We start from the raw sequence: 13,530 nt of genomic DNA, 5'->3' as shown, positions 1-13,530 counted from the left end.
AACAAGCCAGACGGAGATCTCCGTGGTACCTTGTTCTTTGCACAGGATGGACAAGAAGCCACAAAATCGAGTACATCTTGGCGAAGTGAGGGCCACCAGTAGTGACGTTTGATAAGATCAAGGGTCTTCTTAGTTCCGGCATGGCCGGCCAGTTTGGAGGAGTGCCCCCATAGAAGAACCTTTCGCTTGAGATTCTCTGGCACAAGCGTCTTGCCAGGCGGAGGAGTAAGCCAGTTCACTGGAGCCACGGTGATGATCCTAGTGGGATCAATGATATGTGACGGTTCCTCCGTGGATTCGTGTGGTTGGAAGACCCTGGACAGGGCGTCGGCTTTGGAATTCTTGCTGCCGGGACGGAATCGGAGCTCGAAATCAAATCGGGCAAAAAATAAAGACCATCTGGCCTGGCGAGGGTTTAGTCTCTGGGCAGACTGGAGATAGGCCAGATTCTTGTGGTCCGAGAAGATGACAAAAGGATGGACAGCTCCTTCCAGGAGGTGGCGCCATTCCTCCAAGGCCAACTTGATGGCCAAAAGTTCCCGGTCACCGATCGAGTAGTTACACTCGGATGGAGAAAAGGCCTTCGAGAAGAAGCCACAAGGGTGCAGGCGACCGGAGGCGGTTCTCTGGGACAGCACCGCCCCGGCACCAGTCGAGGAAGCGTCCACCTCGAGTACAAAAGGTCGATCGCTCTCAGGGCGATGCAGGACCGGAGCCGTGGAGAAAGCCCGTTTTAGGGACAGAAAGGCCTCCTCTGCCTCAGGAGACCAATCCTTGGAAGTAGACCCTTTACGGGTGAGCACAGAAATGGGTCTTGTGATCGCGGAGAAGTGGGAGACAAATTGCCGGTAATAGTTGGCGAACCCGAGGAATCGTTGTATCGCCTTTAATCCGACGGGGCGAGGCCATTTGAGGATGGCAGACAACTTCTCGGGATCCATCCTTAGACCAGCGTCGGAGATAATGTATCCCAGAAATGGCAGAGAGGTCTGTTCGAAGAGACATTTCTCGATCTTTGCATACAGACGGTTCTCCCGAAGACGCTGAAGCACCAGGCGGACACTCTTTCTGTGGGACGAGAGGTCCGGCGAGAAGACGAGGATGTCGTCTAAGTACACGACCACACAGGAGTACAAGAGATCCCGGAAGATCTCGTTGACGAACTCTTGAAAGACTGCAGGAGCATTGCAAAGACCGAAGGGCATGACCAGGTACTCGTAATGGCCATCTCGAGTGTTGAAAGCGGTCTTCCACTCGTCACCTGCACGGATAAGGACCAGATTGTAGGCTCCTCTGAGGTCCAGCTTGGTAAAGACCCGAGCCCCTCTGAGACGGTCAAACAGTTCCGGAATGAGTGGAAGAGGGTACCTGTTCTTGATGGTAATCTCATTCAAGCCCCTATAGTCAATGCATGGCCGTAGAGTCCCGTCCTTCTTTTTGACGAAGAAGAACCCGGCTCCCGCGGGCGAAGAGGATTTCCGTATAAAGCCTTTGGCGAGGTTCTCTCGGACGTACTCGGACATGGCGGTGGTCTCCACGGGAGACAGAGGGTAGATTCTGCCCCTTGGGGGGGTTGAACCAGAAACAAGTTCAATTGGGCAGTCAAACGGCCGGTGTGGAGGGAGGACCTCTGCTTCCTTCTTATCAAAAACATCGGCGTAGGAGCTGTAAGCTGGAGGAAGACCCGGGAGGTCTGGAGGTGACCGTGGAGCGGCCGCCAGGCGGACAGGAGTCAGACAGCGAGCTTGGCACGGGTGCCCCCAGCGGAGTATCTCCCCAGAAGACCAGTCGAGAACAGGCTGATGAGTCCTTAACCATGGAAGACCGAGTAGAATGGCGTGAGAGAGCTTAGGTAAAACGTAAAAGGCTATCTTCTCTCGATGTAAGGCTCCGATTTGCAATTCCACCTCTTCAGTGACCAAGGTGACGGTCACCTGTAGCGGTTTGCCATCCACGGTGGCAATCTGAATTGGGTTAGATAGAGTGACTACAGGAATTTGGTATTTGTCTACCTCTTCCGGCCGAATGAAGTTACCCGCTGAGCCCGAATCCACGTAGGCCACCTCGGAACCACGCCTCCCTCCTGAAACCAAAAGCACAGAAATCGTAAGGGGTTGAGAGGAATCATCATCATCACCTAGGAAGGCCTCTCTTACCTGACCTAGGTGGAGTCGTTTCCCTGTCTCTTAGGACAGGTGCGGATATAGTGTGACGAATGACCGCAATAGAGGCACAGACCTTGTGCCCGTCTCTCTCTCTGACGTAACTCGGCCAACCTGAGATGATCTATCTGCATGGACTCACCCGAAGAGAAGGAAGAAGATCCGACTGAACGTGAGCTGGCCGACTGAGTGAAAGGAGGAACTGACCTGGAGGAGCGCCTGTCTCTCACTGACTCCCGAGCGCGCTCCAGGAAGCGCAGGTCAATGCGGGTAGCCAGCGAGATAAGGTCCTCTAAGGTGGACGGGGTATCTCGACCAGCTAGTTCATCCTTTATTTTACTAGAAAGACCGCGCCAGAATGCCCCCACCAAAGCTGCGTTATTCCAGCCGAGCTCAGAGGAAATAGTGCGAAAGCGAATAGCGTACTGTCCGACCGTGAGAGAGCCCTGGTGTAAGTTAAAGAGTGACTCAGTGAGAGAGGCTAACCGGCCCGGCTCATCGAAAACCTTACGAAACATATCCAGGAAAACCGGGAGACTCGAAACGACCGGGTCGTCACGTTCCCAGAGCGGGTTTACCCAAGAAAGGGCCTCTCCCTCCAGATGGGACATGATGAAGGCCACTTTGGCCCGGTCCGAGGGATATTGCTGCGGCAGCCATTCAAAGTGGAGACTACACTGATTTAAGAACCCCCTACAGAGCTTGGGATCCCCGGTGAAACGAGGCGGCTTGGCGAGGCGGGGCGTCGGATGAGCAGCAGACGCAGGGGGAGGAGTCGGCACTGCAGCGGCAGCCTGGAGGGCCGACAAGCGACTATCAAAGGAGGCCATGTAGGACAAAATGTGGGTTTGAGTATCTTGCTGCTGGCCCAGCTCCTGTTGGAGACTGGCCAGCTGAGTGGCATTTCCAGGATCGGCCACCTGTAAGGCCGACAAACGGGTGTCCATCGACTTCATGATTGACATAATGCGCCCCTGATTCTCCCGTAGGAATAGCAACTCTTTCTGGGTAGCAGCCGTAGTACCGGCGGAGTCCATGGCCTGATCGTACTGTTAGCGTGGGTGGTCAGGAGCGGGAGCTCCGAGAGTGGACCCTCTGGACCGTGGCACCGAGGGACCCCGGGCGAGCTGCCAGGTGGAACCGACCCCTATACAGGGACCGTTAGGAGCAGGCCCAGGGGTTCGAGTACCACGGTAGCCGGTACCGAGAGGGGCGGCTCAGGATGGACCGGAGTAAGACTGAGACTGGAGTAGGACGGCAGGAGCACTGAAGACAGGACTGGAGTAGGACGGCAGGAACACAAGGCAGGACTGGAGTAGGACGGCAGGAACAGTGAAGGCAGGACTGGAGTAGGACGGCAGGAACACAAGGCAGGACTGGAGTAGGACGACAGGAACACGGGTAGCAGGACTGAGAAGCTGCTGTGAGGAGCAGCCGAGACAGGAACTGCAGGAGCAGAGTGTGCACGATGGAGCGAGGCCAGAGTGTCAGGAAACACAACGATCAGGCGCCTCCCTCAGGGGGAAGCGGCCTGATATGGCCCCGTCTGGTCAGCCATTGGTCCAAATGTGCTTCCGGGTCAGGGCACAGCCGGAGCATAAGAAGCAGGAAGGAGGCGCGGCCGCGGCCTATGGCGCATGCGCATAGCATGCAGGGAAGGCATCGGTCGCGGGTCTGTCTCAGGTGACCGCCGCGGCCGTCGGGTGGAGAGAGGCTGCGGCGTGGGAGCGGAGGGCGACTGCGGCGTGGAAGCGGAGGCCGGGTGAGTATGGCGGAGCGGTGTAACACTCCCTATATATACTGCATTTGCCCCACACAGCCTCCCCCATACACAGCACGAGCCCCAGTCTCCCGTATATACAGCATAGGCCCCACACATCCTCCCTCTATATACACAGCATGAACCCACACAGCCTCCCCCATATACAGCATGAGCCCCACACATCCTCCCCATATACACTGCATGAGCCTCACACAGCCTCCCTATATATACACTGCATGAGCGCCACACAGCCTCCCTATATATACTGCATGAGCCCCTCACAGCCTCCCCCATATACAGCATGAGCCCCACAGCCTCCTCATATACACTGCATGAGCCCCACACAGCCTTCCTATATACACTGCATGAGCCCCACACAGTCTGCCTATATATACACTGCATGAGCCCCACGCAGCCTCCATATATATACTGCATGAGCCCCACACAGCCACCATATATATATACAGCATGAGCCCCACACAGCCTCCCCATATACACTGCATGAGCCCCACTCTGCCTCCCCCATATACAGCATGAGCCCCACACAACCTCCCTATATATACTGCATGAGCCCCACACAGCCTCCCCCATACACAGCATGAGCCCCACACAACCTCCCCCATATACTGCATGAGCCCCACACAACCTCCCCCATACACAGCATGAGCCCCAGACAGTCTCCCCTATATACAGCATGGGCCCCACACAGCCTCCCTATATATACAGCATGAGCCCCACATAGCCTCCCCCATATACACTGCATGAGCCCCACACAGCCTCCTTATTTACCCTCCATGAGCCCCACACAGTCTACCTATATACACTGCATGAGCCCCACACAGCCTCTCTATATACAGTGGGGAAAAAAAGTATTTAGTCTGTCAGCAATAGTGCAAGTTCCACCACTTAAAAAGATGAGAGGCGTCTGTAATTTACATCATAGGTAGACCTCAACTATGGGAGACAGACTGAGAAAAAAAATTCCAGAAAATCACATTGTCTGTTTTTTTTTCATTTTATTTGCATATTATGGTGGAAAATAAGTATTTGGTCAGAAACAAGCAATCAAGATTTCTGGCTCTCACAGACCTGTAACTTCTTCTTTAAGAGTCTCCTCTTTCCTCCACTCATTACCTGTAGTAATGGCACCTGTTTAAACTTGTTATCAGTATAAAAAGACACCTGTGCACACCCTCAAACAGTCTGACTCCAAACTCCACTATGGTGAAGACCAAAGAGCTGTCAAAGGACACCAGAAACAAAATTGTAGCCCTGCACCAGGCTGGGAAGACTGAATCTGCAATAGCCAACCAGCTTGGAGTGAAGAAATCAACTGTGGGAGCAATAATTAGAAAATGGAAGACATACAAGACCACTGATAATCTCCCTCGATCTGGTGCTCCACGCAAAATCCCACCCCGTGGGGTCAGAATGATCACAAGAACGGTGAGCAAAAATCCCAGAACCACGCGGGGGGACCTAGTGAATGAACTGCAGAGAGCTGGGACCAATGTAACAAGGCCTACCATAAGTAACACACTACGCCACCATGGACTCAGATCCTGCAGTGCCAGACGTGTCCCACTGCTTAAGCCTGTACATGTCCGGGCCCGTCTGAAGTTTGCTAGAGAGCATTTGGATGATCCAGAGGAGTTTTGGGAGAATGTCCTATGGTCTGATGAAACCAAACTGGAACTGTTTGGTAGAAACACAACTTGTCGTGTTTGGAGGAAAAAGAATACTGAGTTGCATCCATCAAACACCATACCTACTGTAAAGCATGGTGGTGGAAACATCATGCTTTGGGGCTGTTTCTCTGCAAAGGGGCCAGGACGACTGATCCGGGTACATGAATGAATGAATGAATGGGGCCATTTTCGAGAGATTTTGAGTGCAAACCTCCTTCCATCAGCAAGGGCATTGAAGATGAAACGTGGCTGGGTCTTTCAACATGACAATGATCCAAAGCACACCACCAGGGCAACGAAGGAGTGGCTTCGTAAGAAGCATTTCAAGGTCCTGGAGTGGCCTAGCCAGTCTCCAGATCTCAACCCTATAGAAAACCTTTGGAGGGAGTTGAAAGTCCGTTTTGCTAAGCGAAAAGCCAAAAACATCACTGCTCTAGAGGAGATCTGCATGGAGGCATGGGCCAACATACCAACAACAGTGTGTGGCAACCTTGTGAAGACTTACAGAAAACGTTTGACCTCTGTCATTGCCAACAAAGGATATATCACAAAGTATTGAGATGAAATTTTGTTTCTGACCAAATACTTATTTTCCACCATAATATGCAAATAAAATGAAAAAAAAACAGAATGTGATTTTCTGGATTTTTTTTTCTCAGTTTGTCTCCCATAGTTGAGGTCTACCTATGATGTAAATTACAGACGCCTCTCATCTTTTTAAGTGGTGGAACTTGCACTATTGCTGACTGACTAAATACTTTTTTTCCCCACTGTATACTGCATGAGCCTCTCACAGCCTTCCCCATATGCAGCATGAGCCCCACAGCCTCCTCATATACACTGCATGAGCCCCACACAGCCTTCCTATATACACTGCATGAGCCCCACGCAGCCTCCATATATATACTGCATGAGCCCCACACAGCCTCCCCATATACACTGCATGAGCCCCACGCAGCCTCCCCCATATACAGCATGAGCCCCACACAGCCTCCTCCATATACAGCATTCGCCCCACACAGCCTCCCCATATACACTGCATGAGCCCCACACAGCCTCCCCATATACACTGCATGAGCCCCACACATTCTCCCCATATACATTGCATGAGCTCCACACAGCCTCCCCATATACACTGCATGAACCTCACACAGCCTCCCTATATATACTGCATGAGCCCCACACAGCCTCCCTATATATACAGCATGAACCCCACACATTCTCCCCATATACAGCATGAGCCCCATACAGCCTCCCCATATACACTGCATGAGCTTCACACAGCCTCCCCATATACACTGCATGAGCTCCACACAGCCTCCCCATATACACTGCATGAACCTCACACAGCATCCCTATATATACTGCATCGCCCCACACAGCCTCCCTATATATACAGCACGAGCCCCACACAGCCTCCCCTATACAGCATGAGCCCCACACATCCTCCCCATATACACTGCATGAGCCCCACACAGCCTCCTTATTTACACTGCATGAGCCCCACACAGCCTCCCTATATATGCTGCATGATCAACAAACAGTCTACCTATATACACTGCATGAGGCCCCTACAGCCTCACTCTATATAGCATGAGGCCCCACACAGTTTCCCTATATACTGGATGAGGCCCCCACAGCCTCCCCATATACTGCATGTCACCCCCACAGGCTTCCCATGTTCAACGTATCACCCCCATAGCCTCTCCATATTCTGCATGACACTGCCATAGCCTCCCCATGTGCAGCACAACACCCCCATATCCTCCCCATGTGCTCATGTCACCCCATAGCCTCTATATGTGCAGCATGTCACCCTCATAGCCTCTCCATGTGCAGCATGACACCCCCATAGCCTCTCCATGTGCAGCATGTCACCCTCATAGCCTCCCCATGTGCAGCATGACACCCCCATAGTCTCTCCATGTGCAGCATGTCACCCCCATAGCCTCCCCATGAGCAGCATGTCACCCTCACAGCATCCTCCTGTGTAGCATGTCACCCCCATAGCATCCCCATGTCAAGCATGACACCCCCATGTCAAGCATGACACCCCAATAGCTTCCCCATGTGCAGCATGTCACCCCATAGCCTCTATATGTGCAGCATGTCACCCTCATAGCCTCCCCATGTGCAGCATGACACCCCCATAGCCTCTCCATGTGCAGCATGTCACCCCCATAGCCTCCCCATGAGCAGCAGGTCACCCTCAGCCTTCTCATATGCAGCAGGTCACCCTCACAGCATCCTCATGTGTAGCACGTCACCCCATAGCATCCCCATGTCAAGCATGACACCCCCATAGCTTCCCCATGCGCAGCATGTCACCCTCATAGCCTCCTCATGTGCATGCATGTCACCCTCATAGCCTCCCCATGTTCTGCACAACACCCTCATAGCCTCCCCATGTGCAGCATGACACCCCCATAGCCTCCCCATGTGCAGCATGTCACCCCCATAGCCTCCCCATGAGCAGCATGTCACCCCCATAGCCTCCACATACGCAGCATGTCACCCTCACAACATCCTCAGGTGTAGCATGTCACCCCCATAGCATCCCCATGTCAAGCATGACACCCCCATGGCTTCCCCATGCGCAGCATGTCACCCCATAGCCTCTATATGTGCAGCATGTCACCCTCATAGCCTCTCCATGTGCAGCATGTCACCCTCATAGCCTCCCCATGTGCAGCATGTCACCCCCATAGCCTCCCCATGAGCAGCATGTCACTCTCATAGCCTCCTCATGTGCATGCATGTCACCCTCATAGCCTCCCCATGTTCTGCACGACACCTCCATAGCCTCCCCGTGTGCTGTACAACACTCCCATAGCCTCCCCATGTTCTTCACGACACCCCAATAGCCTCCCCATGTTCTGCATGACACCCCCCATAGGCCTCTCCTCCACGAACACAGTCAGCGCAAATGGAGACAGCGAGCGGGGGGGCACGGTGCGGCCCGTGGACCTCTGGTTTCCATCCCCACGGCTGTCTTGTTCGCACTTTGCCCAGGTCTATTTTAATTCATTAAAAAATAAAGAGTGTGGGAACCACTCTATTCTTAATAACCAGCCTTGCTGAAGCTGACAGCTGAGGGTTGCAGCCCCCAGCTGTGAGTTTTGCCTGGCTGGTTATCAAAAATACAGGGGAACCCACAACCTTTTTCTAATTTATTTATACTGCAGGCGGCAGCTGATGAATACTCTCGCTGTTATCAGTTGAATTCAACTCTCAACATTCTTCCCTGCTAGCGCTGATCGCAACACAAGCAGGAGAGAATGATGAGAGCTGTCTTCAGCACCCGACATTGGGGAACAGCATGAACAGTACTGCTGCTTCCCAGGCGCTGGTATGTGTGCTACTGATGCGGCACCTGTACATCACACAGTTGCCACAAGTATTACACACACGTACACTGATAATCTCCAGTACTATTTTATCCAGTACCGGAAATAGCAGGACGTGTGAAAGAGCCCTAAGATGATGACAAAGGGGAGGGGACTTACTAATTATTGGCTTTTGATCACTATGATAGTGTCTATCACAGTGATCAAGTCAGTGACCAATAGGAAAATTCCCTGCTGTTACGGGGTGCCAGCATACAGATCTTGGTGGGAGCATTTTTTTTCTCAGGAAGAGGACGCGGAGGGGATGGAGCAGGATGGCCCAGGGGATGTCTGAGGTACCGGAATGAGGGCTTAGGGACATCATTTCTCTCTCCTCTGACATGTATATCATGCTAGAAAAGAGAAAAATTATTTTAATAGTGGGCACAATTTTTTTTTACGTGATCGCAGTTATTCATTGAATAACAGCGATCACGTGATCGGGGACTGGAAAATCCGGCCCTGATCGTGTTCTCCCATCTCTCAGCTTCCCCCAGCAGCTGAGACGCCAGAGATTTTCGGACTCTGGGGGGCGCTATACCCTTATTAACGATTGCAGTTTTAAAACGACAATGAGGGAATAGCGTCCTTTATCAGCCGCCGTTTTAATGCATATTGGTGGTCGTTAAGGGTTTATTTATGCTTTTTTTTTTGTAGGAGGTGTGAACTGGGTTTTTTTAGCGCCATTTTCATAATTTTATATAATTGTGACAAATATATATATTTTTACTCTTCAGGTTTTACCTCAAAGTACCCGTTTAATTAAGTTTTTTTTATATTTTATTTTTTGTATGTAATAAAGTGTATTTATGCATTTCATATTTAAAAGAAAAAAAACAAAACTTTTTTTATTTTTGTTGTGGACATTTGTTATATTTTATTATTATTTCAATTTTTTTATACTGTTTATTTTTAACTTAATTTGGTCCTCAAGAGATCATAAAAGATTTTTGGAGAACATTTATTTTCCTTTCATTGCTCTTTTTTTTCTCTACTGTAACTGGGGCCCTCATAGAGACCCAAGTTACAGGGGAAAACAGATGCCCCTCGCTGTGCCAGGAGTCACTGCCAAAGCATATCTGAGTCTGCTAGGACCCAGCAACTATTCTGTTCCAGCAAAGTCCCAACAATCATGTTACTGCCAGGACCTACCAAAGCGTTGGCAGTGCTGATGTTGCTGTTTGCTGCACACCTCATACTGTGTGCTATGTAACCAGCAAAAGAGAAGACAGAAGTGGTAATAAAGCACTTCTGTCTTCTCCCAAGGGCTCCCGGTTGTGTCAGGCATCCGGGGACCGGACCGGCTCAATTGCAGGTACTTATCCTTGGGCAGACAACAGAGAAGAGGAGAAGCCTGTGTTAATAATTAGATGCTGCATAGGTGCTCTCCACACACTTTAGTTTTTGGATTGCCATAAAACCGCTTAGTTTTTTGCCAAGACTGCAATGTATGAATGTAACCTATGTCGTGAAGAGCATTTTTCTGCTAGCAGCGCATATCAGCCATCCAACAGTTTCAGTGGGAGCAGCCATAGTGGCTATCACCCATCTTTCCTACAATCAGGCACTATATAGTCACTCACATTAGCCCCAATGGCCACGGTCATGCGCTCGATGACATCCAGGAAGATCTCGTTCTGATCACCCTAGAAGAGAGAAAAAATTAATATGTGCCCCCTTCTCTGCACAGATAAATTAAGTTGAGAAACGGCGCTCACTTGTTGATGACGTGCGGACAACACCGGCCGACTGGCGGCAGAACTTGGTGCGACCTTGTTCTGTTGAGTCTCCGCTCCAAACTGCAGATTAAAAAAAAGCACACGAGTGGGGGAGACAAGTTAGTGAAGAATGGTGGTATATAGCTGGAGGTGATATGTTTATACATGCAGAAGTTGGAGTTCATATATCGCATATATTAGGCTCTCACCAGCCCCACACTGCTCAGGTCCAGGAGACTAAACGGCTTTGTGACAACTGGATCTGATTGGATGAAGTTCTTCAGCACGTCTGTGGAGGTCGTCTGGATGAATCCATAGTCCTGTGAAGGAGCAGGGTATTGCATATGTATACAAGTATATATATATATATATATATATATATATATATATATATATATACACATACACACACACACACACACACACACACACACACACAGAGTGCTGCCTCCTTTTTTCTTCTGTTATTTATAAAAATGGATATTTGTATGGACGGCTTTGCACCCTGAATTCATCTATACAGTGCTATTCCATATTTTCCTCTATACAGTGAAGAAAATAAGTATTTGATCCCTTGCTGATTTTGTAAGTTTGCCCACTGACCAAGACGTGAACAGTCTATAATTTTAAGGGCAAGTTAATTTTAACATTGAGAGATAGAATATCAAAAATAAAATCCAGAAAATCAGATTGTATAAATTATATAAATTTATTTGCATTTTGCAGTGAGAAATAAGTATTTGATCCCCTACCAACCATTAAGAGTTCTGGCTCCTACAGACCAGTTAGATGCTCCTAATCAACTCGTTAACTTTATAAAAGACTCCTGTCCACAGACTCAATTAATCAGTCAGACTCTATCCTCTACAACATGGACAAGACCAAAGAGCTTTCTAAGGGTGTCAGGGACAAGATCATAGACCTGCACAAAGCTGGAATGGGCTACAAAACCATAAGTTAGACGCTGGATGAGAAGGCGACAACTGTTGGTGGAATAGTAAGAAAACGGAAGTAATACAAAATTACTGTCAATCGATATCGATCTGGGGCACCATGGAAAATCTCACCTCGTGAGAGATCCTTGTATGAGGAAGGTGAGAGATCAGCCGAAAACTACACAGGGGTGACTTTTTAATGATCTCAAGGCAGCTGGGACCACAGTAACCAAGAAAACCATTGGTAACATTACGCCATAAACATATCCTGCAGTGCCCGCAAGGTCCCCCTGCTCAAGCAGGCACATGTGCAGGCCCATCTGAAATTTGCCAGTGAACACCTGGATGATTCTGTGAGTGATTGGGAGAACGTGCTGTGGTCAGATAAGGCAAAAATTGAAGTCTTTGGTATTAACGCCACTCGCCATGTTGGAAGGAAGAGAAATGCTGCCTATGACCTAAAGAACACTGTCCCCACTATCAAGCATGGAGGTAAAAACATTGTTTTGGGGGTGTTAAGGGCATAGGACTACTTCACCGCATCAATGGCAGAATGGATGGAGCCATGTACCGTAACCTCCTTCCCTCCACCAGGACATTAAAAATGGGGTGAGGCTGAGTCTTCCAGAAAGACAATGACCCAAAACATGCAGCCAAGGCAACAAAGGAGTGGCTCAAAAAGAAGCACATTAAGGTCATGGAGTGGCCTAGCCAGTCTCCAGACCTTAATCCCATAGAAAACTTATGGAGGGAGTTGAAGCTCCGAGTTGCCAAGCGACAGTCTCAAAATCTTACTGATTTAGAGATGATCTGCAAAGAGGAGTGGACCAAAATTCCTCCTGACATTTGCGCAAACCTCATCATCAACTACAAAAAACATCTGACTGCTGTGCTTGCCAACAAGGGTTTTGCCACCAAGTATTAAGTCTTGTTTGCCAGAGGGATCAAATACTTATTTCTCACTGCAAAACGCAAATAAATTTATATACTTTATACAATGTGATTTTCTGGACTTTATTTTTGATATTTTATCTCTCAATGTTAAAATTAACCTACCCATAAATTATAGACTGTTCATGTCTTTGTCAGTGGGCAAACTTACAAAATCAGCAAGGGATCAAATACTTATTTCCTTCACTGTATATATACACGTGTGTGTGTGTGTGTGTATGGATCCGCAAAAGCAACAGCCATAGGAGATCTGGGGTCAGTTCTCCAATTCTCCAAGATGTTTGGAACAACCTCCTGTCAAGATCCTTCAAAAACTGTGCGCAAGTACCGAGAAGACGTGAAGCTGTTTTGAAGGCAAAGTGTTATAGTTACTATAATGCTAGCTAGTCCTTGCGTCATCACCTACCAGGACTTCGTCCAGCAGCTCATAGATCAAAGCAAAGTTGAGCCGTACGACGTCCTCACTGAGGTCTCCGCAGTAGTCACAGATCAGGGCGGCCAGTCTAGGACAAATGTGTTCATGAGGACAGTGAAAAAAGGGAGCACCATGCCGCAATGATGACCTCACACCACGCTGCAATGTTGACATCGCGCCATGCTGCAATGATGACCTCGTGCCATGCCGCAATGATGACGTTGCGCGCACAACGCAATGATAACCTCGCGCGCACACCCCAGCTAAACAAAAGCCATGAGTGGATCCTGGAAGGTGAGAGGTTTGTGAGACTTCCATCCAGAGACTACTGATATGAGTCCCACTAATCAGTCCGCCCATCTCTAGTTGTCTCTGATTGTGGCTGAACCACCCCACCATCTCTTGCCTCAGGTGGATGGGTTTTCAGCCTCTGGCCAGTAAAGGTAATTTTTTGTGTTTAGAATTGCTAACAGTGAGCAAACCTCTTGAAAAAAATGAAGGTGAATATCCTTA

The 13,530-nt window shown here is 49.5% G+C and overlaps 1 protein-coding gene across 5 annotated transcripts in view; it reads right to left on the bottom strand.

Annotated features, from left to right (window-relative positions):
- Nucleotides 1-13,530, bottom strand: part of AP4M1 (adaptor related protein complex 4 subunit mu 1) — a 48,308-nt gene that overhangs the window by 22,918 nt on the left and 11,860 nt on the right. For all 5 annotated transcript variants that reach the window (XM_073551655.1, XM_073551654.1, XM_073551658.1 and 2 more), the window contains 4 exons: nucleotides 13,009-13,105; nucleotides 10,926-11,036; nucleotides 10,717-10,797; nucleotides 10,582-10,644 (listed from right to left, as the gene is read on the bottom strand). In XM_073551655.1, coding sequence (XP_073407756.1) covers nucleotides 10,582-10,644; nucleotides 10,717-10,797; nucleotides 10,926-11,036; nucleotides 13,009-13,105 — 352 coding nt within the window. The remainder of the gene's footprint in view (nucleotides 1-10,581; nucleotides 10,645-10,716; nucleotides 10,798-10,925; nucleotides 11,037-13,008; nucleotides 13,106-13,530) is intronic.

This window comes from Dendrobates tinctorius, unplaced genomic scaffold, assembly GCF_039654945.1.
Source record: "Dendrobates tinctorius isolate UK_male_01 unplaced genomic scaffold, ASM3965494v1 ptg000178l, whole genome shotgun sequence".
Taxonomy (NCBI): Eukaryota; Metazoa; Chordata; class Amphibia; order Anura; family Dendrobatidae; genus Dendrobates; species Dendrobates tinctorius.
The sequence above is the reverse complement of the archived record's forward strand: the minus strand, read 5'-3'. Positions and strand labels throughout refer to the sequence as shown.